Source organism: Bos mutus, chromosome 1 (genome assembly GCF_027580195.1).
Source record: "Bos mutus isolate GX-2022 chromosome 1, NWIPB_WYAK_1.1, whole genome shotgun sequence".
In the NCBI taxonomy this organism is placed as follows: Eukaryota; Metazoa; Chordata; class Mammalia; order Artiodactyla; family Bovidae; genus Bos; species Bos mutus.
In genome coordinates this window covers 81,695,452-81,719,140 of record NC_091617.1, presented here as the reverse complement: position 1 = coordinate 81,719,140, position 23,689 = coordinate 81,695,452, and the positions used below count along the sequence as shown (strand labels likewise).

Sequence of the window (23,689 nt, the reverse complement as noted above, 5' to 3'; positions counted from 1 at the left end):
ACTCTGAACTTCTTTCCATTTCCTCCAATGAATATCAGTTTCTCTTGCCCCTGGGACTTCATACAAAGCGTGTTTGCTTTGCTTGAAACTGCCCTCCCCGGTCCCCAAACATATATTCTTCGCCTACTATTCATCTTTCATATTTCGACTTGAATGTCATTTCCTCAGGGCCAGACATAGCCATGCCTCTCACATGTGCTCCAGTAACTCTGTCCTTCCTCCATAATAATAACTGTTACACTCTGCGGTGATGACTTCATGCCTGCCTCCACCGCTATGTTAGCTCCCAGAGAACACAAACCTCTGTCTTATCCATTGCTGTACCGCCAGAAAACTCTAGTCAGTCTTTGGCTCAAAGAATGATGAAATACACGAATGAATGAATGAATAAACAAGTGAGAAGGTCCTGGTCACAGGATGTTTCGCGGAGGACGCCCACCTGGTAGTGCGTAAGCCGCGATTAGCTTGGGTCCGGACGTGCCTGTAAAGACAGCCACATGGGGGCGGCCTCAGGCACGCACAGACCACACGGGGGCGCCCCCGGCTCGTTTTACGTGAATGGCACCTCGGACTCAGGTTCGGTTACTAATCTCCACTGGGGACAGGAGGCGGGCTTCTCCCTCTGATGGACAGTATCGCTCCGCCCAATCTAATTCATCTTTTCCTTGGCCCTGCCCACCCCAGGCCTCAGAGAACCTGAGAGTGGGCGTGATGGAACAGCTGCCAACTAAACTCCGGCGGAGTGCTGTTGAGGCCGAACCAGCGCGCCTGGCGGTCTGTGAGTGGGCGGCGGGTGGCTAGGGGCGGGGCCTCCGCGATGACAGGCAGGCGGACAGCCCCGCCCCTCTCGTCCAGAGCGGCCGCGCCAGCGCTGGGGACAGCAGAAGTGAGTACGTGAGCGGCGCAGCAAGAACCCAGCTCGGACCCCGGACGGCGCGCGCACCCGGAGTCTCAGATCCGAGTCGGGCCCGCAGGAGACCGCTGGATTACTGTGCACACCGAACTACCACCACTCGCTTCCTCCCGCCCCGACCCGCCTCCCCGAGTTCTCTGGCTCCGAGCTTTCCAAGCGCCCGGGATCCTCCTGGACCGGTCCGTCCAGATTCCCCCAGGACCGACCTGCCCGCTTACCCCAGGATCGCCCGGCTCAGGGCACCGCCTGGGTCCCGGAGCCGCCTGCCTGGATTGCACCCTCTCCTTGCCTGGATCTCCTGGGACCGTGCGCGAGCCTTCTCGCGCCCGCCGAGCGGATCCTCCTGCGGGTGCCCGCAGCCCCGCCGGCGCGGCCCGGCGCGGCCCGGCTCGGCTCCCGGAGCCAGCCCCGGCCATGGCCCGAGCCCGCCCGCCGCCGCTGCCGCCGCTGCCGCCGGGGCTCCTGCCGCTGCTCTCTCCGTTGCTGCTGCTGCCCCTGCTGCTGCCCGCCGGCTGCCGGGCGCTGGAAGGTAAGCGGCGTCGGGGGAGTGCGTCCAAGGGTTAAGGTGTCCGGGGTCGCCCGAGTGGGGGCCAGGGGTGGGTCCGCGGTGTCGGTCCGATGCGGTCCAGGCTCACTTCGGAGGAGGCTCGGCCACCCGCACCCTCTCCAGAGGCTGGAGCTGGGGTGGCGGGGACGCCTTGGGCGCCGCCTCGTAGGTTCCAGCTGCCGGCTGTCTGCCGGTTGTGGGATCTCAGGCAGCACGACCTGGGTGAGCGTCCCTGAAAAGTCACGGCCCGGCGGTGAGCTTCTGTAGGAGTGCCAGGCACTCAGGACAGAGGAGCGGGGCCCTCCGCACCTTCTGGTTGCAGGGAAGTGTGCGCGACTCCCACCAGGCAAGGCCGGGGCTCTGAGGCTGCTGCTGGGCTCCCCAGGTTGAGGGGCCGCGTCGGCGAGGAACCTCTTGGAGTTAACCGTGAGAGTGTTAGTGCGTGCCCTCCGCTTTGTCAGGGGATGGCTGCGGGGATGGTGAGGCGGGAGCCTGTTATTGTTGACGGTTTACCGAGCGCCAACTACCCACAAGGTGCTGTGTGCACCGCCGTTGCACACTGCTCTGGCGCTCCCCCTCTGCCTTCTTGCAGGACCCCCACCCCCAGTGCTGAGGTCTCCACAGAACTCCAGAGGTTGTGGGGTTTGTCTCAGGTAGCGCTAGAGCTGATGCCTTACCCATTATCCAGTGGAAAAGGCCAGGCTTCTCCGTGGGTTGTGTGAAACCTGCAGAGAGGGCTGCTGGGGGGGAAGGGTTGCTGCAACTTCCACAGGACTGTGCCTGGATGAACAGCCTAAGTGGTTTTGGCCCCCGTGGGAGAGCTCACATACATCCACTTGACACATACATACATCCACTTGACACAAGCCTGCGGGGACAGAGGCACTGACACCGGGCAAACAATAGACAGACAGACAGATACAGATACATACACACACGGTTTTCTAAAATTTTTGGAGCCATTAAATGAGGGAATAAAAACCTTCCTGAATGTGGAGAGAAGGACACCACAGACTGGGGGAAACTGAGATGACAGGCAGTACTTCTATTCAGTATTTTTAACCGATCTAGTCACTTTCTTAGTTTAAGAACAAAAACATGAATTCTGTGTGACTTGGTTTGTTCGCATGTTCACAGTTGGTAAACTTGAAGGTTGGAAGGAAAAAAAGAACAGAGTTACGAGAGAAAGGCATCTTCTGGTGCTTTTTCATTTTCTCCAGGAGGAAAAAAAAAAAACATTCTTCTGAATCCCCATCGTCTTTTATCTCTGAGCCCATTGGTGCTGACAGACTGATTCACACGGGTGGACACATGCAAATCCAGACAGACACACCGAGGTCGCACCCACACTTGGCGCACACTCACCCACATGTGTATGATAGGATCACAGGCGTGAGAAACCAGTGTGGAGCTTTGTTGTTGATCGCCTCAAGGGTGTGAGCCTGCTGGAGTTCTCAGGTCTGTGTCTTAGCCTAGGAGAGGCGACACCGGCACACTCGCTTACGGGGCTGTGTGTGCCAGGCCCCAGAGCCCTTGTTGTGGGGTGCGGTGGGTGCTGATGCTGAGAGGGGGGCAAAGCAGGGTGGTTTGGGTCAGGTGAGCAAGGGCTACCTGAAAAGGCTCACCCTCTTCCTTCCTTCTTCCCTCCCTGTGTCCCTTCTTCCTCTTTCCCTTCCTTTATTTCTCCTGTTCACTCCTCACAATCTGCTGGTCCCTTTAGACCCTAGCTGGCAGGCCCTAGCTGGGAGCTGGCATCCGGGTTTCCAGGCCCAGGACGTGAGGGGCAGACCAGGAGGCAGAAGCCTGGTGAGCTGCAGCAGCCCAGGAAAGAGAGGGCAGTGGGGCTGTGGCCCCTCCTCTGTCCCTTCCTCCCTCAGCTGTGAAGTGGGGTCTGGGGCTCTTCCCTGACTGCGTGGGTGGTAGCTGGGAGGCCAGGCCAGTGTGGGGCGCTCCTAAGAAGGTGGCAGTGCCTCCCGAGTGTGGCTTTCATTAATTCCTTCATGTTTGCCATATATCAGAATTTAGGCTTTTCAGTTAGTGTGAGAATGAAAGAAAGAAGAGAGATGATGCCGCAGGCGCTGACCCCAGCCCAGTGGTCCCCCTACCCACCCTCCTGCCCCCGTCACTATGACATGGGATAGTAGTGGAACCCATCTCCTAGGGGGTGCTATGAAGATTGAATCCTTCATGTGTGTCAAGTGCTTAGCACATAGCTATTGTTATTCAAGGATTAACTGTTGTTATTATTATTACCCTAGGGTCTGCTCCTTGGGGAGCTCCAGAAAGTGAAACTGGTGTGTACACTTGCCCTGCAGGAGGGAGCTTAGAGGAAGCAATGATGGGGGAGGAGAAGTTGGTCTGGGGAAGTTGCTATCCCCCTCCTCCCCAAACCTCCATTTCTCTCCAGCTTTGGGAGGGAAAGGATGGGGTAGGGAGAGACTTGACCTTGACTCCTGCCTGTACCCCATCCTTATTCAGGAACTTGAATGGGGGATGGGTAGATTTGGGGGTCCTGGGCTAGGCCAGAGGGCAGGGCTAGGTGGGACACCCAGCACCGAAGAGCTCTTCAGCATCCCCAAGCTTTATGGGTGGAGGGTCTCACCCCTTTACTCCAGCCTTCCCTTTGGTTTTGCTAGTATTTGGTTTGCCCTTGGCCTCTGGGGTCGTTATATTTAGGCCAGGTTCTTGAGTTGTGGGTGCTGTCCCTCATGGTCTCATTGGTTAGATGCCAACTAGCACCTAGTTGCTCTTCCATCTACACACTTGGGGTTCACCAAGGTTCTGCCTCCAAATATTTCAGTTTTCCATGAAGATAGAGCCAGAGTTCTTGCTTGTCCTCCTTGGTTAAAGAAACACCTTTCCTTGCCCTCTGATTGATTCTCCCGCCCCCAACATGCACACAAATTGCCCTCGAATTTACCCTCAGTCACAGGGAAACAGGGCCACCTGGTTGTTCACTCTTCTTTTGTATCATGCTCCCCAGTCCCCCAAGCCAAGATCATTCTCCCCTTGGGGATCATGAGCAGAGTCCAGTAGGTGAGCGGACTAGGAACGGGGCGTAGGATGAAGAAGGATGTCCAGACCACAGGGTCCTTCTACCTCAGATAGGATGGGGAGGTCCCTGCTAGGAAGAGACCCTTTGGAGAAAAGAGAAACAGTTACCAGATATAAGAGGTGGGGGCTGGTCGGCCTTTTCCCAGGCAAGCCCTGTTGCTGCAGTGGCAGACTCTCCCTGGGGAGAGAGGCGTGTGTGAGTCCACCTCTTTCTCAGCGGCAGTGACCACTGAGGAGGTGGCAGCTGAAAAGTGACAGCGGGCTGGGGTTTCTGTGGCCTCTGGTGCCCCCCACCCGTTTGTCTTGAGCTGGCACATCAGAGCTGCGACGAGGGACAGTGGCAGGTACTCGAGGGAACCAGCTTGCCCATCACCGTCTTCCCTTTAACCAGAACTGCCGCAGCCACCACCACTGTGGCCTCAGCGGCAGCGAGCTAGCCCAAAGCTGCCATGGGCAAGGCCTCTGCCACCCGGCCTTCCACTAATTAAACAGCATAAAGAGGCTGAATCACCAGGCCTGCATAGTTTGAAAATTGTAGCCCTGCCTGTTGTGCTGAGTCAAACTGGTTTGTCGGGATTGGGCAGCTGGGGGTGGTGGGGAGGGAGACTGGGTACAGCTGGGCACCTGATGGGGTGGGAGAGTCCCCCTGCCCCGAGGGCTGGCCCTGGCACCCGGTCTCCTGTTGCCTCTCTGCCCTTAGACTCCTGGTCAGACCAGCTGTGGCCAGGATCCCAGGGAAGCCTTTAAAGGCGAGCTGTGCATCAGCCTTCTGGCTGGCTGGCAGGGCCTCAACTGGGGTGGGGGCCATTAGTCCTCTTAGTGTCCGTCGCTTTAGTCGTGTCCGACTCTTTGCAACCCCATGGGCTGTATAGCCCACCAGGCTCCTCTGTCCAGGGGATCGTCCCAACCCAAGGATCGAACCGGGTCTCTTGCATTGCAGGGTGGGGGCCATGGATGAGCACGAGGCATTTGGGCTCCTGCCCCTTGCTTCCTCCTCCCTTCTCCTCCCTCTCAGGTTTATTTAATTATAAATCCCCGTGATCTGAGGGGAAGAATGAAAAACAAAATGTGTTCCCTGTTCTGAGATGCTCCCCTCCCCTCTGACCCAGACCTGAGGGCCTTGGGGCCATGGCAGGGGGAGGGAGAGGAGGTCCTCCAGGTCCTGTGGCAGGGTCTGCTTCAGATCCCTTCCTCCTTGGGCTGACCACCCTGGGTGTGCAGGTTGGTACACGCATGTGCACACGCTGAGACGCAGGGGAGGGGCGGGAGGGGGGAAGACAGGACAGATCACTCAGGTGGATTGGCTGAGGTAGGGATCCCAGGTGGAAGAGGGGGACCGACTCTGGAGGAGTCTTCCCTCTCTCTTTGTAGGCAGGGTCCCAGGGCGTGCCTCCTTGCTCAGACCCTGTGTCTCTGTCCTCCTGCCCCTGCACACTCTGTTGGCCCAGTCCAGGAGTGTGACCTTTCCTGCCGCCTCACAGTCTGTGGTCTGGAGTTTGGGCTGGTTGTTTCTTGCTCCTGTTCTCTAGATTGTTTCTTATTCTCTGGGTCTCACTGGCACACCTGCTTGCAGGGTGGGGTGCTTTGTATGACTTGGGGCTTGGGGATGCTGTGGGATTTAGTAGCTCCGTAAAGTCATGTGCCCCTGGCCCTTCACTAGGGCAGGTGCCAGGCTCCTCCCCCCCGCACACCAGTATGGCCCAGTGAGACCCTCAGACACATGCTGGTTGCCGATGATGTTTTCCTCCTGGGCCCCCAACTTATGCGTGGACGTGTTGCCTGAAGCTCCTGAGGCTACCTGCCTTCATCCTAGCGCCCCCACCCTACCACAGCCCCAGAGCTGGGGATGGTACCATTGTGCTAGCAGGGAAGTGGCCTGCTGCTTGGTGAAGGGCTATACCTGGGGAGGCTGCACCCTGCCACACCCAGAAGCATCTTCATGCCCGGGCCCCAACCCCAGCCTCGTGACCTGTGACAGCTCCTGCCTGGGCCAGGGCCACAGGAAGCCAGTCTGGGGCTTGTTCCTTCCCTGTGCCTCTGGTCAAGGCTGCCCCAGTCTCTCTGCTTTCTCAGCAGAAGAGTGCCCTCTCCCAACTCTTCTCCATTTCGCTTGAAAACTCATCTCAGAAAGAACGGGCTTGCAGAATGTGTGTGTGTGGCATGTGCATCGAGAATGCAACTCTGAGGCTTTACGCCACCTCTAGATGTTGATAGTATACTATGTCTGCATGCTCCTGTGGAATGTTTCAGTGCAAGTGGGCATCTGCGCGTGTGCAGCTGATGCTAGTTGTGTGTGACTGTGTAAGAGCATGTCACAGCGTCTGTACAGGCAAACTGGTGTTTGTGTTTGCACTTGACTACACTTAAGACTGTGACGTGTGGTTGGCAATAGCGTGCGGCTGGGTGTGTAGGGAGAACGCACTGTTGGCTGCACACACCCTCGCGGATGCATATGTCTCAGGAAATCCGCACATATGAAGGCTGAGATACTGAGTCTTTGCCTAAGGCATGCCGAATCTGTGTGTAGGAAAGATTCATTGTATATGGATGTCTCAGGAAGACTGATCTGTTTGGACCAGATGCATCCGTGTGTCTGTGAAAGGCAGACTGTGTGAAAGCGTGTGTGTCTGCGGGTGGCTGTGGCCTTGTGTGTTTTTGTCCACCATATGTGGGACTGGTCGCTCTTTAGCCCCAGTGGTGGGAAGGAGCCCAGCCACTGAGAACTTGGTGAAGTGTGTGCCTCTGTGTGCACAAGCGAGAGCCACACAGCTGCTGCCACGTGGCCATTCCCGTTGGCCCTGTGAAACCTGAAAGGGGTGCTGCTTTCCTTCTGAGCATTGAAGCCCCAGTCCCAGAGAGTTCCAGAAAGGCCTGGTGGCCACTTCCTCTGCTTTCTTGTGGGGGGTGGGGGGGGCGGGGGTGGTGGTGGGGTTCCCTGCCCAACAGAGCCTGTATCTGCAAGTGTCCACCGCCCTCTGGTTTCCCTCCAGCAGCCATGGTGGGACAGAAGGGGGTGGGCGTGAGGTGGGCAGCTGGGGAGTTTGGAGACTGCGCCTTCATTCCTCTTTTGTCCTTGTCCCCTGTACCTGTATCCTTTACTCCAGCAAGTGTGTACTTACACACACACACACCCTACACATAGGAAAGGTGGGCTCTGGAGAGGTGAGTCTCTCCCCCTCAACACCACAGACAGATAGATTCACCCCACCCCCACCCCCGCCCCACCTTCTTCCTGAGGCTGGGACACGGGCACCTCAGGGTCTCCCTCCTGCAGAAGGGAGTAGGCCCTTCCCCTCCCCCAGAGAGCAAGCCCCTCCCCACCAGGGTGACCGAGCCCTTCCTCAGGCACACATGACTCGAAATCTAAGTCCTCTCCTCATTAATGGGAAAAATGTGCCGAGATTGAGCGATGGCCAAGGCTGAGCGATGGCCAAGGGCCGATCCCCCCGCCCCCTCCCTCTCTCGCTCCCCAGAAATTAAACAGAAATGAAGAGCCTCCCCTCACCAACCTCCCCCCGCCCCCCTCCCCAGCGCCCCCTCCCTCCCGCCTCTCAGAGCCAGCGCAGGGCTTGTTTTAAACTGTGGAGGAATCTGGCTTGGAGGGGGGAGGGGGCTGAATATTTGGGTTTAAACAGTTCCAGATGGGTTTGGCACAGGCTGAGCAGAAGGAAGTGAGGGAGAGGGAGGAGGGAGGCAGCTCGAGGGAGCGGTGGGAGCCCTGGCCGGCTCGGTGGCGGGCGGCGGGCGGCGGGCAGCGGGCAGCGGGCAGCGGGCAGACCGGCAGGCGGACTGGCTGGGGGGAGGGGGTGCACTTGGCTCGCGGCTCGCAGGGGCTCCCAGGGACCGCAGCACTCTGGGCTGCTGGCTGTGGAAGAGGCTACTTGGCAACTCCCTCTCCGTGTCTGTCTCCTTGGGCCTCCTTGTCTCTCCATCTCGCTGTCTTTTGTAGTCCACCGCCGGCCATCCCGGCTGTCTGGTCCTAGCCCGCCGCCCCGCACATCCCTCCAGCTTGGGTGCCGCCCACCATCCGCCCGCTCCGCCCCTCCCTGCCTGTCTCTGGGCCCCTGCTTCTGCCCACCCCCTCTTCTCTCCCCAACCCCTCCACCCCCGCGCTGAACGTGGTGTCTGTCTGTCTGTCTGCCAGAGGGGCCTGTCAGGCCACCGACGACGAAGCTGGGATGGCTCACCCCTCAGCCCGGCCTCCAGGGGCCAGCTGCTGCTGCAGAAAGGAGGAGGGAGCCGCGCTTCCCAAGTGAATGGCTGCTGCTGGCGGTGGGGGGGGCCCTTTGCCTCACGTGAGGGCCTGGGCCCACAGCTGCCTCGTCCACCATCCCCAGCTCAGAGCCAGACTGCAGGAAACTGGCGAAGACCATAAGCCGGGAGTCTGTAGGGTTTGGGTCTTTCCCTTCTCCAAGTACCTCCAGCCTGCCCCCACTGTTGATGTAGAGGCCCCCAGGACTTCTGGGGCAATCCTGCCCCATTCCAGCTTGGGGTTGAGGGGAGAACCACTGGCTGTCTTCCAGGCTATGAGAAAAGACTCAGGACCTCTTTCCCACTCCTAGGTGTAGTGTTGGGGTTACACTGCTGAGAGAAGAGTTATTAAGCCAGAACCCAGATCCAGTTCCTAGGGGAGCAAGTTTGTCAGAAGCATTAATAGACCCATCCTATGGCCAAGCTAAAGGAAACAGACAAAAACCCCGAAGCTTAGAATGGGATTGGTGCTGCAACAAAGCCCCTGACCCTGGATACACAGAGGAAGGCATCTAACACTGACTTGGGGGTTCAGGGTAGGCTTCTTGGAGGAGGTGACAGCTTGGTTGAGACAAAGTATACACAGGAGCTTTCCAGGCTTTCTGTTTTCCCTTTACAGAAGGGCGTATTGCAGTCACAGTACCCTGGTTAAGAGATTGGTTGTGGAGTCAGACTTGAATTTGAGACACGTTTCGAAACTTTTCACCTCAAATTCTAGCAGTTTTACCTTCAGTTCAGTTCAGTCGCTCGGTCATGTCCAACTCTTTGCGACCCCATGAATCGCAGCACGCCAGGCCTCCCTGTCCATCACCAACTCCCAGAATTTACTCAAAGTCACGTCCATCGAGTTGGTGATGCCATCCAGCCATCTCATCCTCTGTCTTCCCCTTCTCCTCCTGCCCCCAATCCCTCCCAGCATCAGAGTCTTTTCCAATGAGTCAACTCTTCGCATGAAGTGGCCAAAGTACTGGAGTTTCAGCTTTAGCATCATTCCTTCCAAAGAACACCCAGGGCTGATCTTTAGAATGGACTGGTTGGATCTCCTTGTAGTCCAAGGGACTCTCAAGAGTCTTCTCCAACACCACAGTTCAAAAGCATCAATTCTTCGGCACTCAGCTTTCTTAGGTCCTATATATATTGTACTTTGGCTTCCCTGGTGGCTTAGACTATATAGAATCTGCCTGCTATGCAGGAGACCTGAATTCGATCCCTGGGTTGGGAAGAACACCTGGAAAAGGGAATAGCTACCCACTCCAGTATTCTTGCTTGGAGAGTCCCATGGACAGAGGAGCTGGGTGGGCTACAGTCCGTGGGATGGCAGAGTCGGGCACAACTGAGCGACTAATACTTTCACTTTTTTCACATACTGTATCCAGGCATCAGTTTTCTCATCTGTAAAAGGGATACACCAACAGTACTTTTATCCAAGGATTTCAGGAACAACTGAACTAGCTCTAGAGGAGCTGGCTGGGCCTTGGTGGTCCTTACCCCATTCTCAAAGAGCATTCCTGTCCTGTCCACCAGAGCTGGTTGTGTAGGAGGCTGGGTGGGTGTGGGCTCTGGCCTGTGACTGTTCTCCCATTCCCCTGGGCGTGTGTGGGGCTGCGCCTTTGTGTTGGGAATGGAGTCAGGGGAGGCCTGGGCAACAGGGTCTGAAGCACACGGCCCTTTGTTCCAGGATAAAGGACCTGCCAGCCCCTTTGTGTGGAGATTAGCAGAGCCTGTAGGTGTGTGAACCGGCCCTGGATCCTGCCTCATTAACCCAGACCTGGGGTCAGCAACTAACACCCACTCCCAGCTGGCCTGACAAGACATCTTTGAGGCTGTGACATCTCTGGGAGTGGCTGCAGGGTCTCCTCTGGGCCTGGGGAGCTGAGAGCTTTGGGAACCTGGGAGTACCTGGTGGGAACTGATGTCTGGCATCCTGGACTTTCCTGGGCAGCCTCCTCTTTCTCCGTATCCTAAGCTTGGCCCCTGGCCTTTTTTCTCTTGTTGCTTCCACAGAGACCCTCATGGATACAAAATGGGTGACATCTGAGTTGGCATGGACCTCTCATCCGGAAAGTGGGGTAAGACCTCCTCTCCATTTCTCCTGAGTGCTGCTTGCCAGTTAGCCCCTTTGCCTCAGCAGGGCCGCCTCTGTGCCCTACTTTCCCCACCTGTGGCATCCACATCGTCTGCACCTGTCACCTTCCTCCTTACCTGCTGGTCCATCTCTGAAAATGCTTTCCTCTCTGACCCTTCAGCCTGCCTCTGTCCTTCCTCCCACATACACACCATCTTTGTCCCATTCTCCCTCTGCCCGCCCCTCAGCCTGTCTTCAACTTGTTCCCATCCCTTTCTACCTGGCAGCCCTTTGCATGTCTGTCATCTCCCTCCTTCCTGGGTCCTTGGGAAGAGCACTGGCTTGGGAACAAGGAAGCTTTGGTTCCAGATCTCTGACTTGCTGTGACTTTGAGCAAGACAGTTTACTTTTCTGGGCCTCTGTTTCTTGAATGTTACATTCCTATAGTCCTTGACATCTCTAAAGTGTTCTAACTGACCTCCCTCGATGGCCTTCACAACTGTACTAAGTTCTGGAACACTGGGTTTGGGTGACGTTACAGACCCTCAAGTCACCAGACCTGATTCTGTGACCTTGGGCAAGTCCCTGCCTTTGTGAGTCTTGGCTTCCTCTTCTCTGGAGTGGGAACAACAGATGTATCTTCCAAGGAACTGTGAAGGTTAAATGTGATGGTAATAGTAGTAATCAGTGTTTATTGGACCTATTTAATTCCTCACAGCCTCATTTACTTTCAATCAGTCCCATTTTATAGACAATGAAACTGAGGCATAATGATAATAAGTAATATATCTGATAATTACAAAGTACTTATCAGGTGCCCCATTCTAAGTGCTTTATTCAGTTAAAGTCATTTATTCCTTAAATATCTTTATTCTTACCATGTTCCAGATGGGGAAAGGGAGGCCAGGGAGGTTAAATGACTTACCTGTAGTCACACAGCAGAGAACTGAGACTGGAGCCCACTAGTCTATATGCTCAACCACGGCACCATGGAAGCATCTCTGTGAAGTAAATATAACAGGTCAGATCTGGGCTTGTGATCGACACCCGGCAAATGCTGGTCTCACTGTCCGTCTTTCTCACTTGCACAGTGGGAAGAGGTGAGCGGCTATGATGAAGCCATGAACCCCATCCGTACGTACCAGGTGTGTAACGTGCGGGAGTCCAGCCAGAACAACTGGCTTCGCACAGGGTTCATCTGGCGGCGAGATGTGCAGCGGGTCTACGTGGAGCTCAAGTTCACTGTGCGGGACTGCAATAGCATTCCCAACATCCCTGGCTCCTGCAAGGAGACCTTCAACCTCTTCTACTATGAGGCTGACAGTGACGTGGCCTCAGCCTCCTCCCCCTTCTGGATGGAGAACCCCTATGTGAAGGTGGACACCATCGCACCCGATGAGAGCTTCTCCCGGCTCGATGCTGGCCGTGTCAACACCAAGGTGCGCAGCTTTGGGCCACTCTCCAAGGCTGGCTTCTACTTGGCCTTCCAGGACCAGGGCGCCTGCATGTCGCTCATCTCCGTGCGCGCATTCTACAAGAAGTGTGCGTCCACCACCGCAGGCTTTGCACTCTTCCCTGAGACCCTCACTGGGGCTGAGCCCACCTCACTGGTCATCGCCCCTGGCACCTGCATCGCCAATGCCGTGGAGGTGTCTGTGCCCCTCAAGCTCTACTGCAACGGTGACGGGGAGTGGATGGTGCCTGTTGGCGCCTGTACCTGTGCCACCGGCCACGAGCCAGCCGCCAAGGAGTCCCAGTGCCGCCGTGAGTGAGGACTGGCCTGGGGGAAGGGATGGAGGACGTGCCTGGGCCACCACTGCCCACTGCCCCCTAACCACCACTTTCTTGCCTGCCAGATTTGGGGCAGAGGGAGGAAAGGGAAGAGGGGTATCAGGTGCCAAAAATGTTGTACAAGAAGGGAGATGAGAGAAAATGAGGAGAGACACCAGGATCGTAAGAGAAATAATGAAACTAAAGAGAGAGGAAGGAAGCCATGGGGAATCCTTGACAAAGAGGCACCTGGAGAATGTGCTCAGAGCCTCGTGAGGCCAGCAGAGATGCCCGCTTGTCCAGGCCCAAATGTATGTGTCACCTGGAAATGTTAGGTGGGCCTTGGAGCTCCAGGCACCTCATGCTTGGCCCTTTAACCTGGGGGTCTCGTCTGCATCTTAAGACGCTACATTTATAGTACAGAGATCAGAGGCCCAGTCTCTGAACTCCTGAGTTCTGACTCTGCCACTTACCACCTGTGAGATCTTGGGCAGGTCACTGAACTCTGAACCCTGGTTTCCTTATTATATGCAAAATGGGGGCATTAGTGGTGATTCCTTCATGGAGCTGTAATGGGGCTGAACTGAGTCAATGCATGGGCGCCCTTGGAACAGTGCCTGGCACATGGGGAAGCAGAGCACCATGTAAGTGTCTGCTGTGACTTGCAGGAGTCCTGGGATGAAGGGGACAGGGATTGTTTTGTCCTTGATTCATACACAAGAGCAGGTTTCCCAGGTGGCACAGTAGTAAAGTATCCACCTGCCAATGCAGAAGATGTGGGTTCGATCCCTGGGTTGGGAAGATCCCTTGGAAATGCCAACTCACTCCAGTATTCTTGTTGGGGAAATCCCATGGACAGAGGAGCCTGGAGGGCTACAGTCCATGGAGTCGCAGAGTCAGATACGACTGAGCAGCTGAGCACATGCAGATGCAGGCATACAAGGAGGGTAGGGGCCTGCCTCTGGTAGCTTGCCAAGACTCATAAGACCTCACAGAGTACTAGACTTGCCAGCTATAATCCCCATTCACAAGAGGTTCTCTCATCTGAGCCTCACCACAATCTTGTATGGTAGATTCCAGTTACCTCCTCTGTTTAGCCAATAAGGAGGCTCAGAGAGGTTCTGCTCTCCAGGTCTCATGGTGCGAAATGTGGGCACTGGGACCACAGCCTCATTCAGCTGCTGTTCCATGCGTGTCAAGGTGCTAAGGGCCTTGTCTGCCCTCCTGGGGCTTGCAGCCTGAAGCGCCCAAAGGGTGGGAGCCAGCTCTTAGCACAGCCCTCGGTGTGGGGGGCTGGTGGCCCAACCTGGCTGTGAGACTTCATGTCTGTGCTGTCATGGGAAGGTGAACAGTGCCTTGCCCGGCGCCTCTCCACTTCACTATGGGAACCTGCCCCCAGACTTCCTCCTCCTAAGTGGAGAAAGGGGGTGGGGGTGATGAGCCTGACAGCCTGAAGAGGGGCTAACACTCTGCAGGTCCCTGGCAGGAAATGCATGCTGGTTCCCATGACAACCAGGCTGGCCTGGCCCCTGCCCCCTCTCCCACTGGCTCAAAAGAGCTTGGATGGAATATCACCTTAGTCAGGGGAGATTAAACCCCAGAGAAGGCATAGCCCCAACTCCGGGCATCCCACACTCAGGATAACCTTCTAGAAAGCAGTTGTGTATGGACAGGGTGACCATATGTGTTAGTGTGTCTAGGGCAGCCCTGGTTTACGCCCATCAAGCTATCGTGATTATTACTTGTGACCCCTTTCACTCTCAAAACAGTCCAGTTTGAGTAATAAATCATACGGCCATCATAGATATAGGGGATCTCCAGAAACCCAAGTCCAGATAGAGGTGCCAGGTGTTCAGGCACCGAGCTCTGGGCTCCCTCTTGGGATTGGGGTTCCCCTCGTGGACACTTTGAGGCCTCTGAACTCCAGGTGACCTCAGCCTTCCTGCCTGGTTTCTTTCTCTCCTTTTCTCACCCCTTCTCAGCCCCACCCCTGCCCCAGGGCAGAAAGGAGCTGCTGCCCTGCTCCTGGTAGGCGGGGAGAGAGGTGGGCCGTGAAACTCAGAGTCCTCAGAGTCCCCACCGCTGGTTATTCTGGAGTGTTCTTGAGGCTCTTCAGGAGTAATTGTCCTTGAGTTTCAGGGAGGGGTGGGGGCATCCCAGCAGAGTAGAGGGTGCTGCCAGCCTGCTAGTGGTCTCTTCCCATCCCCCTCCTCCTCCTCCCTCTCTCTTCCCTGCCTCGACAAGTCCAGGCTGTCCAGGTGATGGAGCTGACGTCTTCTTCTATGAGGCCCCAGGGGTGGGGGTGGGGGAGGGGTGGGGAGGAATCCGCTGACATGGGGTTTCCACGAGGCAGAAGGGCCTTTTGTAGCTGCAGCCAGAGTTAGGCAATACTAGCATGGCCCGCACAGTCTGGGAGGTGGAGGGGCCAAGACCTGTGCTGGGGAAGGGCCAGATTCCCATGGAGGTGTGGAGGGTTGTGTCTGCAGGGAAGGGAGCTGAGACTTCCATCCTCTTCTCCCCCACAGCCTGTCCCCCCGGGAGCTACAAGGCAAAGCAGGGAGAAGGGCCCTGCCTGCCCTGTCCACCCAATAGCCGCACCACTTCACCAGCCGCTGGCATCTGCACCTGCCATAACAACTTCTACCGCGCAGACTCCGACTCCGCAGACAGTGCCTGTACCAGTGAGTGGTGGCGTGTCTTCATGTTCTCTACTCCAGGCCTTCCCTCTGCAGGCCAGGCTGGGGATGCCTAAACAGTCTCTATGAATGTCTCCACTTTGCAGATGGGGACACTGAGGCTCAGGGTGGGGGTTAGATGTTGTACTCAACCACAGCGCAGGTAGGAAGTGACCAGCCCCTGAGCCAGAATCCAGGTGAACTGAAAGGCTTAGCCCTCCACTAATACTTAATAAGCCTAGCTGGGTATCAGGAACTGTCTAGGACCCTCCAGTTTACTGCTGCTGCTTCTGTCTAGGACTGCTATTCTTTTGGTTCAGCTCTAACCAGAGAGGGGGCCTCACATCCCTGGGGCAGCCTGGTATTCTGCTTTTTCTCTACTCTGGCCTTTGGTGCCAGGCATTGCCAGGCACCAGGAATGATGCAGTCAACTGTCCTAGGAACTTGCAACCTGGTGGGAGAAACAGATGTGGAAATAGATAACAACCGTATAATGTGCTAAATGCAAGGCTGGAGGAATGCCCAGGAATGGTTACGGGAGTACAGAGGATGGGAAGAGGAGGAATCAAGGAAGGTTTCCAAAAGGAGGTGACCTCTCAAGTTGAGCCTTAAAGGCCAAATAGGAGTGTGCCCAAATAGAAGTGTAAAGAGGCATAGGAAGTGTATTCTGCATATGAAAGCAAAGACAAAAGCAGAGGTAGGAAGCAGCTTGGAGAACACAGGCGCTCCGGGCGGAGGGTGGTCCCCAGACCCCAGCTCATTGCTCTCCCCCTCATCTTCCCCACAGCGGTGCCATCTCCGCCCCGGGGTGTGATCTCTAATGTGAATGAGACCTCACTGATCCTTGAGTGGAGTGAGCCCCGGGACCTGGGTGGCCGGGACGACCTCCTCTACAATGTCATCTGCAAGAAGTGCCACGGGGGCCCCGGGACCATGACCTGCTCACGCTGTGATGACAACGTGGAGTTTGTGCCTCGGCAGCTGGGCCTGACCGAGCGACGGGTGCACGTCAGCCACCTGCTGGCCCACACGCGCTACACCTTCGAGGTGCAGGCGGTCAATGGTGTCTCGGGCAAGAGCCCTCTGCCCCCCCGCTACGCAGCTGTGAATATCACCACCAACCAGGCTGGTGAGGAGGGCACATGGGAGGGTAGGGCCTGGTTCATCTTCCCCCACCCAGAGCGGAGTTGCCTGGGGCCTGCCCATGGACCACCGGGGGGCCCCTGGGACCTGGGTCCTTGGGGAGGATGCCAGAGGCCGAGAAGCCTGTGCTGAGCCCCACCCCTCCCCTAGCCCCTTCCGAAGTGCCGACACTACGCCTGCACAGCAGCTCCGGGAGCAGCCTGACCCTGTCCTGGGCACCCCCAGAGCGGCCCAATGGAGTCATCCTGGACTACGAGATGAAGTACTTTGAGAAGGTCAGAGTCTCACAGGGCAGGAAGAAGCCCTGGGGCAAGAAGATCACCCCAGATAGTGTTGGGGGCCCCTGGGAGGGAAGCTTTGGGTACTGAGGAGGGTGGGCAGGGGCCAAGGGACGTCAGGACCCACTGAGACTCAGTGTCCTCCTGGTGTTGCAGAGTGAGGGCATCGCCTCCACCGTGACCAGCCAGAAGAACTCCGTGCAGCTGGACGGGCTGCGGCCCGATGCCCGCTATGTGGTCCAGGTCCGAGCCCGCACGGTAGCTGGCTATGGGCAATACAGCCACCCAGCTGAGTTTGAGACCACAAGCGAGAGAGGTACATGTCCCCCCACACCTGTCCCCGCCCCGCCCATGCTTGCCACCCCTCCACTCACCTGTGCCTCCCCATCGTCTCTAGGCTCTGGTGCCCAGCAGCTCCAGGAGCAACTCCCCCTCATCGTGGGCTCAGCCACGGCTGGGCTGGTCTTCGTAGTGGCTGTGGTGGTCATTGCTGTCGTCTGCCTCAGGTACTGATGGGCTCAGGGGCCCACTGGAGCATTCCTTTAGTGCCCTTGAGCCCTCTCAGCACATAGGTGACCATCACCCACATCAGACCTGGAACCACAGCCTTCCTAGGCCCAGGGTGTCATTGCTGGAGAGGCCCTTTCCAATCCACACCCATGTCTTCATTCTATCCCCTCCCTGTCTCCAAATTCCCTCCGGGATCAAGTCCACTGAGACCCTTGCCCACAGACCCAGAGGCAGCTGTAACCACTGACGATGGGACCAGGCACTGGGCTGTCCCCTGTGCACTCTGCCCCTCCTATGAGCCCAAGGGTTCCCTGAACGGAGGGAGCTTGGACTTGTCTCAGGCCTCCCCTCTCCCCTTCCCCCTAGGAAGCAGCGGCACAGCTCTGATTCAGAGTATACGGAGAAGCTGCAGCAATACAGTGAGTCTGTCTATTCATTCCCACCTCCCAAAGCTCCCTTGGTCCCTGCAGGGCTTGGGGATACCCTCTTCCCTGGCTGGGACTTCATTCCCTTAACTCCTCCCCTGGCTGCCCCATCCTGCTTCCAATTAAGTGCCATTTCCTGAGCTCTTACTTCACTCTTGCTAGCCCCAGAGATGAGTGAGATGTGACCCCTGTCCTCAGGGGTAGTTAGTCTTGTGAGAAAGACAACATATGTACACACAGGAAACAATGAGAGAACAATTCAGAGTTAAGTCGGGGGTTCCTGCTACAGAGGGCAGTGAGCGTTCAGAAGAGAGGAAGGCTTCCTGGAGGAGGTAGCCTTGGGCTGAGCTGAGCCAGGTGAGATTTAGCGGGGTTTAGAGAGGTGGAAGGAAAAGGCAGTGGCACCCCACTCCAGTACTATTGCCTGGAAAATCCCATGGATGGAGGACCCTGGTAGACTGCAGTTGATGGGGTCGCTAAGAGTCAGACACGACTGAGCGACTTCACTTTCACTTTTCACTTTCATGCATTGGAGAAGGAAATGGCAGCCCACTCCAGTGTTCTTGCCTGGAGAATCCCAGGGATGTGGGAGCCTGGTGGGCTGCCATCTATGGGGTCGCACAGAGACGAACACGACTGAAGTGACTTAGCAGCAGTAGCAGCAGCAGAGAGGTGGAAGGGGGAGCATTCTGGGCTAGAGGAGCCTTTGGAAGGTAGTGGTGGGGTGGAGAGAGTGCCCAACTGTGGGGGCAGTGAGAAGACTGGTTTGACAGCTGCTGGGAAGCCAGGCCGGGTAGTTGCGGCCAGTCCTTGGAGGGTCGTGAAAGGCAGGCAGAGGAGTTTGGACTTGACTGCACCATAGGTAATCTGAAAGGCTCTCAAGCTGAGGAGCAATACAATGAAAGCATTGTTGTAGGAAGACAGGTATGCAGGCTAGATAGGTGAGAAAAGTCCAGAGGCAGAGAGCCCAGCTGGGCAGCTGTTGCAGTAGTCTGGGTGTTGATGGCCTGGCAAGGTCAGGGGCTGAGGGAATGAGGGGAGGGATGGGTCTGAAACAGGCTTTGACGTGATGAGAGATGAGGGAGGAAGTAGAAGAATACTAGGTGTCTAGCCTTTATGGTTGCTAGTTCTCACCAAGGGGACAGTGGTGGGGTGGGAACAGGGGAGCTCTAGCTTCTTCAGAAAGGAATACAGAGCAGGCTTAGCAGGGAGGTTGGGAATGTGCTCCTATGGGGGTGGGGGATAGGGAGGAAGACTAGGGCAGGATCCGGGTGGCAGAGTTCCCTCACTGTCCTCAGCCCAAGGATCTGGCTCCCTCTCATGCCCACCTTTTCTTCCTCTAGTTGCTCCTGGAATGAAGGTTTATATCGACCCCTTTACCTATGAAGACCCTAATGAGGCCGTGCGGGAATTTGCTAAGGAGATTGATGTGTCCTGCGTCAAGATTGAGGAGGTGATTGGAGCTGGTGAGTCTGTTGGGGCACACAGTGGGGAGGAGAGGCTGAGGGTTACTCCTGGGGGAGGGTGGAGGCCAGTTAGGTACAGAAATAGCTTAGTACCTGTGCCCTGTGCTGTGCAGGGGAGTTTGGAGAAGTGTGCCGGGGTCGGCTGAAACAGCCTGGCCGCCGGGAGGTGTTTGTGGCCATCAAGACCCTGAAGGTGGGTTACACGGAGAGGCAGCGGCGGGACTTCCTCAGCGAGGCCTCCATCATGGGTCAGTTTGACCACCCCAACATAATCCGGCTGGAGGGCGTGGTCACCAAAAGTCGGCCAGTCATGATCCTCACGGAGTTCATGGAGAACTGCGCCCTGGACTCCTTCCTTCGGGTAAGAACCCCCTTCCACTCCCTAAGACAGCTAGGTTAGGTAAACCACCTGGTCCCACAAGTTAGACCCTATACAAGCCCAAATATTTGCTGAGGTGGCACAGTGCAGGGAGAGAGCTGGACCTTCAGAGCCAGGAAGACCAGAGTTCTCACCCTGACTGCCCCCTGCTGCCTATATGACTTCAGGCTTTACTTAACCTCTCTGAGTCTCAGCTGCCTTGGTTGTAAAATAGAAGTGGAAGAGCTCTTTGGGTCCTCACAGGGGTTCATCGGGTGATATATACAGATGCTGGCCACACAGGAGGGCAGCTTCTTACTCTCAGTGCACGGTAGATATGGTCAGAGGGGGTAGATGAGGCGTGGTCTTGAAGGACCTGGGAAGGTGGGCAGGCAGGCAGGTCCTGGACGGAGCCAGGGCCGGGCAGCAGGGGATGGGCTGCCTCCTGAGCCTCCTCACTGTCTCCAGCTCAACGATGGACAGTTCACGGTCATCCAGCTGGTGGGCATGTTGCGAGGCATTGCTGCTGGCATGAAGTACCTGTCTGAGATGAACTACGTGCATCGAGACCTGGCTGCCCGCAACATCCTCGTCAACAGCAACCTGGTCTGCAAAGTCTCAGACTTCGGCCTCTCCCGCTTCTTGGAGGATGACCCCTCTGATCCCACCTACACCAGCTCCCTGGTACAGGAACCAGCTGGGAGGGAGACTGGGGGCGGGGCCAACCAGGCAGGGGCTCAGGGCTGGGGACCAGCCCCGAGACATAGGGTGAAGGGCGTGTGCCCCCCTCACCAGGGCGGGAAGATCCCCATCCGCTGGACCGCCCCAGAGGCCATAGCCTATCGGAAGTTCACCTCTGCTAGTGACGTCTGGAGCTATGGCATTGTCATGTGGGAGGTCATGAGCTACGGCGAGCGACCCTACTGGGACATGAGCAACCAGGATGTGAGTTGGACCTGCCAGAGTGCTTGGGTGGGTGGGAGCTGCTGGGGAGCCAAGTGGTGGCTCACTCCAGGGTTCCTGGCTCTTGGCTCAGGTCATCAATGCCGTGGAGCAGGATTACCGGCTGCCCCCACCCATGGACTGCCCCACAGCACTGCACCAGCTTATGCTGGACTGCTGGGTGCGGGACCGGAACCTCAGGCCCAAATTCTCCCAGATCGTCAACACCCTGGACAAGCTCATTCGTAATGCTGCCAGCCTTAAGGTCATCGCCAGTGCCCAGTCTGGGTCAGTACCTCAGCCTCTGCTCCCGAGCCAGCAGCCCTACCCTGCTTCCCCCGACATCAGGACTCATCAGTTCCCCTCTTCTTCCCACAGCATGTCACAACCCCTCCTGGACCGCACGGTCCCCGACTACACCACCTTCACGACAGTTGGTGACTGGCTAGATGCCATCAAGATGGGGCGGTACAAGGAGAGCTTTGTCAGCGCGGGGTTTGCATCCTTTGACCTGGTGGCCCAGATGACTGCAGAGTGAGTGTGCCTCACATTTGGAGGGCTGGGGCTGGGGATTCTGAGCTGGGCCCGAGTGGTGGGCAGGAGGGGAGGCACTGACGCTGCTTTGGCCCCTCTGCAGAGACCTGCTCCGGATTGGGGTCACCTTGGCGGGCCACCAGAAGAAGATCCTCAGCAGTATCCAGGACATGCGGCTGCAGATGAACCAGACGCTGCCTGTGCAGGTCTGACACCCGACTCCCACTGGGTGTGTGCTCACCAAGGACCGTGCAGGAACTCCGACCAGCCGACTGGACTTTTGGACTTTTGGTTGCTCAGCCTTAGGCTGTGGCCCAGAAGATGGAAGACTGGGAAGGGCCCAAGCTGGGACTTCTCCTCCAGGCCTGTGCTCCCTCCCCAGGAAGTGTGCCCCAAACCTCTTCATATTGAAGATGGATTAGGAGAGGGGGTGACGACCCCTCCCCAGCCCCTCGGGGCCCAGGCCTTCCTGCTCGCCGGTGGGGGGATCCCCACCACCTCAGACTTGGCTGTTCATCAGTGCTGGAGGTCCTGGCATGGTCAGGTGGGGAATAAGCCTGGGTTCCAGGGCCCAGCCCTGGCAGGGGTCTGGCCCCCCAGGTAGGCAGAGAGCAGTCCCTCCCTCAGGAACTGGAGGAGGGAACCCTGGGAATGGGGAAACGTAAGCCCCCCCCCCAGAAGCCAGCTGGCACCTCCAGTTTGCACAGGGACTTGTTCTGGGGGCTGAGGGCCCTGCCCCACCCCCGCCCTTGGTGCTGTCATAAAAGGGCAAGCAGGGGCCAGCTGAGGAGCAGCCCCTTGCCCCCCAGAGACTGACTCTCAGAGCCAGAGGTCGGATGTGTGTGTGTGTGTGTGTGTGAGAGTGTGTGTGTGAGCGTATGTCAGAGAGCATGGGTGAGTGTGTAAAGGCTTGGTCCTGTGCCCTGCCGTGGGGCCAGTTGGGCCGTCAGCGGAATAAAGGCAATAAGATGATTCTCTTGCCCCTCCTCATTCCACCCCAAATTCATGGCCCCTCAGCCCTGGCCCTTCAGAATTCCCAGGAGTCATTGGGAGGCCAAATCCAGGCTTCCCCAGGCTCAACTTCTTTTTTCTGTTTCAGCCTTGTTGCACCTAACTTCTTGGAAGTGGGGTGATAACAGTATAGAGCAAACTCCCCCAGAGCTCCTTCCTTCTAAGGCCCAGCCATTCCCATTCCAGGGGCTGTCTGGGCAGACACTCGCTTCTGGATGGCAGAACGGCGAGTGGGCAGACACTCGCTTCTCAATTTCATAGACTGAGCCCTTTCACACTCATTGTCTAGAAGGAGCTGGGGGTAGAGGGCGTTGATCAGCCCCCAGGGTCACAGGGCCCAGGACAAAGAGGATGGGACCCCACTGGTGTTCAGATGCAGAGGGCAGTCCTTTTCAGCAAGTGTCAGTGGAGAAGTAAGGCTACTCTACTGAACAATTCCCATATTGCTGGCACTGGGCTAAAATGCTCCATTTATACATGGATCTTATTTAATCTCACAACAACTGAGCCAGGGAAGGAAGTATTTTTATCTCTTTTTTACAGAGGAGGAAGGGGAGAGGTTAAGTAACTTGCCCAAAGTCGCTGAGCCAGTAAGTGAGGCCCGAGGCTGGGATTCCCACCCTGAGACTGCCTGCACACTCGAAAGGTTCAGAGGATAAATAACCAGAACCAGGGAGAGGGTTAGGAAAACAGCTTCTGGAAATAAATGTCAAAGGAAAAAGGGGGTGGAGTGGGAATGAGGACTCATTAGATGCAGAAACGTGTGTGTTGTGGGGGGGGGGCGGTGCATACGCAGTGACTTTCCCAGTGTCAGAAGGAGGGAACCTTGGGCAGTAAACCTTTGTGGCGCATGGAACAGGTTTCCAAGGAACCTGTCGATCCCAAATTAGAGTCTGGCTGGCCCCGGTAGGGAGTGTAGGCAAAGCCTTGTGGATCTCCTGGTTCACACGGAGCAGTCCCGCACTTCTTTCCAAGCAGGGCAGAGCTCCGTAGCGGAATTCTAAGTGTAGGCGGTAGCTAGGATTTGGCGATGCTGAAGGGCTGGAGGCAACGGGCGGCTATTTCAGGTGCAGGGGCCAGACCCCGGGAGGCAGACCAGGCCGGCGAGAGTAGAGTTGGTCCAAGGCGGAGGTTGAGGCATTCGACCCGCGAGCCCAAAGCCTGACAGGGAGAGGGGCAGGGGCCGCTCCGCCCCTCGCCGCGCGCTCCCGCGCTGGGGCTGCACCCGTAGCGCGGCTCCTTAGTATTCCCCCCACGGAGCCCAGCGGCGCTGCAGAGGCTGCCCGGGGGAGGAGCGCCCCGCGAGGCTCGGGCCCCGGGCGGTGGGGGCGGGGGAGGTGGGACGGGAAGCCTCGGGGATCCGAGACCCGTTGGGACAGAGCCCTCCTCTCTTCCCTAGCTGGGAACTCTGCCGAGGGCGGGGGCTAGAGGGGACAAGGTGGGGGACCCAGGCGCCGCCGCTGTCATCGGCGCGAGGTGTGGCGGGCGGCCAGAGGAGGGGAGGCGGTGTTGAGTGGCGTCCTGCGCATCCTGTCCTGCGCCGCATTCCCGGGCTGAGGGCTCAGATAAAAGGGAGGGGGTGTTCCAAGCTCCTGCTCAAGTGTCCCCTTCCTACTCTTGAGGCCCCGGGATGGGGGAAGGTCCGTGGCCCGCGTCTCCTGGAGTGACCCCCTCACTTATTCCTTCACTCTATCATTTTAGCGGGACTCTGGGATGAGGGTTCGGCCCGAAGAGGTAGGGCGTCGCC

The 23,689-nt window shown here is 57.2% G+C and overlaps 1 protein-coding gene across 1 annotated transcript; it reads left to right on the top strand.

Annotated features, from left to right (window-relative positions):
* Positions 1–868: 868 nt before the first annotated feature.
* On the top strand, positions 869–22,690 carry EPHB3 (EPH receptor B3). The gene is made up of 16 exons (XM_070372195.1): positions 869–1,442; positions 10,770–10,834; positions 11,922–12,594; positions 15,126–15,281; positions 16,063–16,404; positions 16,569–16,693; positions 16,853–17,012; positions 17,094–17,202; positions 17,573–17,625; positions 18,975–19,097; positions 19,211–19,458; positions 19,924–20,139; positions 20,251–20,400; positions 20,492–20,685; positions 20,776–20,931; positions 21,035–22,690. Exons 1-16 carry the CDS (start codon positions 1,328–1,330, stop codon positions 21,141–21,143), a joined length of 2,994 nt encoding a protein of 997 aa, XP_070228296.1. The 5' UTR covers positions 869–1,327; the 3' UTR covers positions 21,144–22,690.
* Positions 22,691–23,689: the final 999 nt, after the last annotated feature.

What these genes read in the sequence shown, in the direction of transcription:
- EPHB3 (XM_070372195.1), top strand. Translation starts at nt 1,328, where the DNA reads ATGGCCCGAGCCCGCCCGCCGCCGCTGCCGCCGCTGCCGCCGGGGCTC. An exon ending in CGCAGACAGTGCCTGTACCA is followed by an intron (nt 15,282 to 16,062) that starts GTGAGTGGTGGC and finishes TCTTCCCCACAG; the next exon opens with CGGTGCCATCTCCGCCCCGG. An exon ending in ATTGCTGTCGTCTGCCTCAG is followed by an intron (nt 17,203 to 17,572) that starts GTACTGATGGGC and finishes CCTTCCCCCTAG; the next exon opens with GAAGCAGCGGCACAGCTCTG.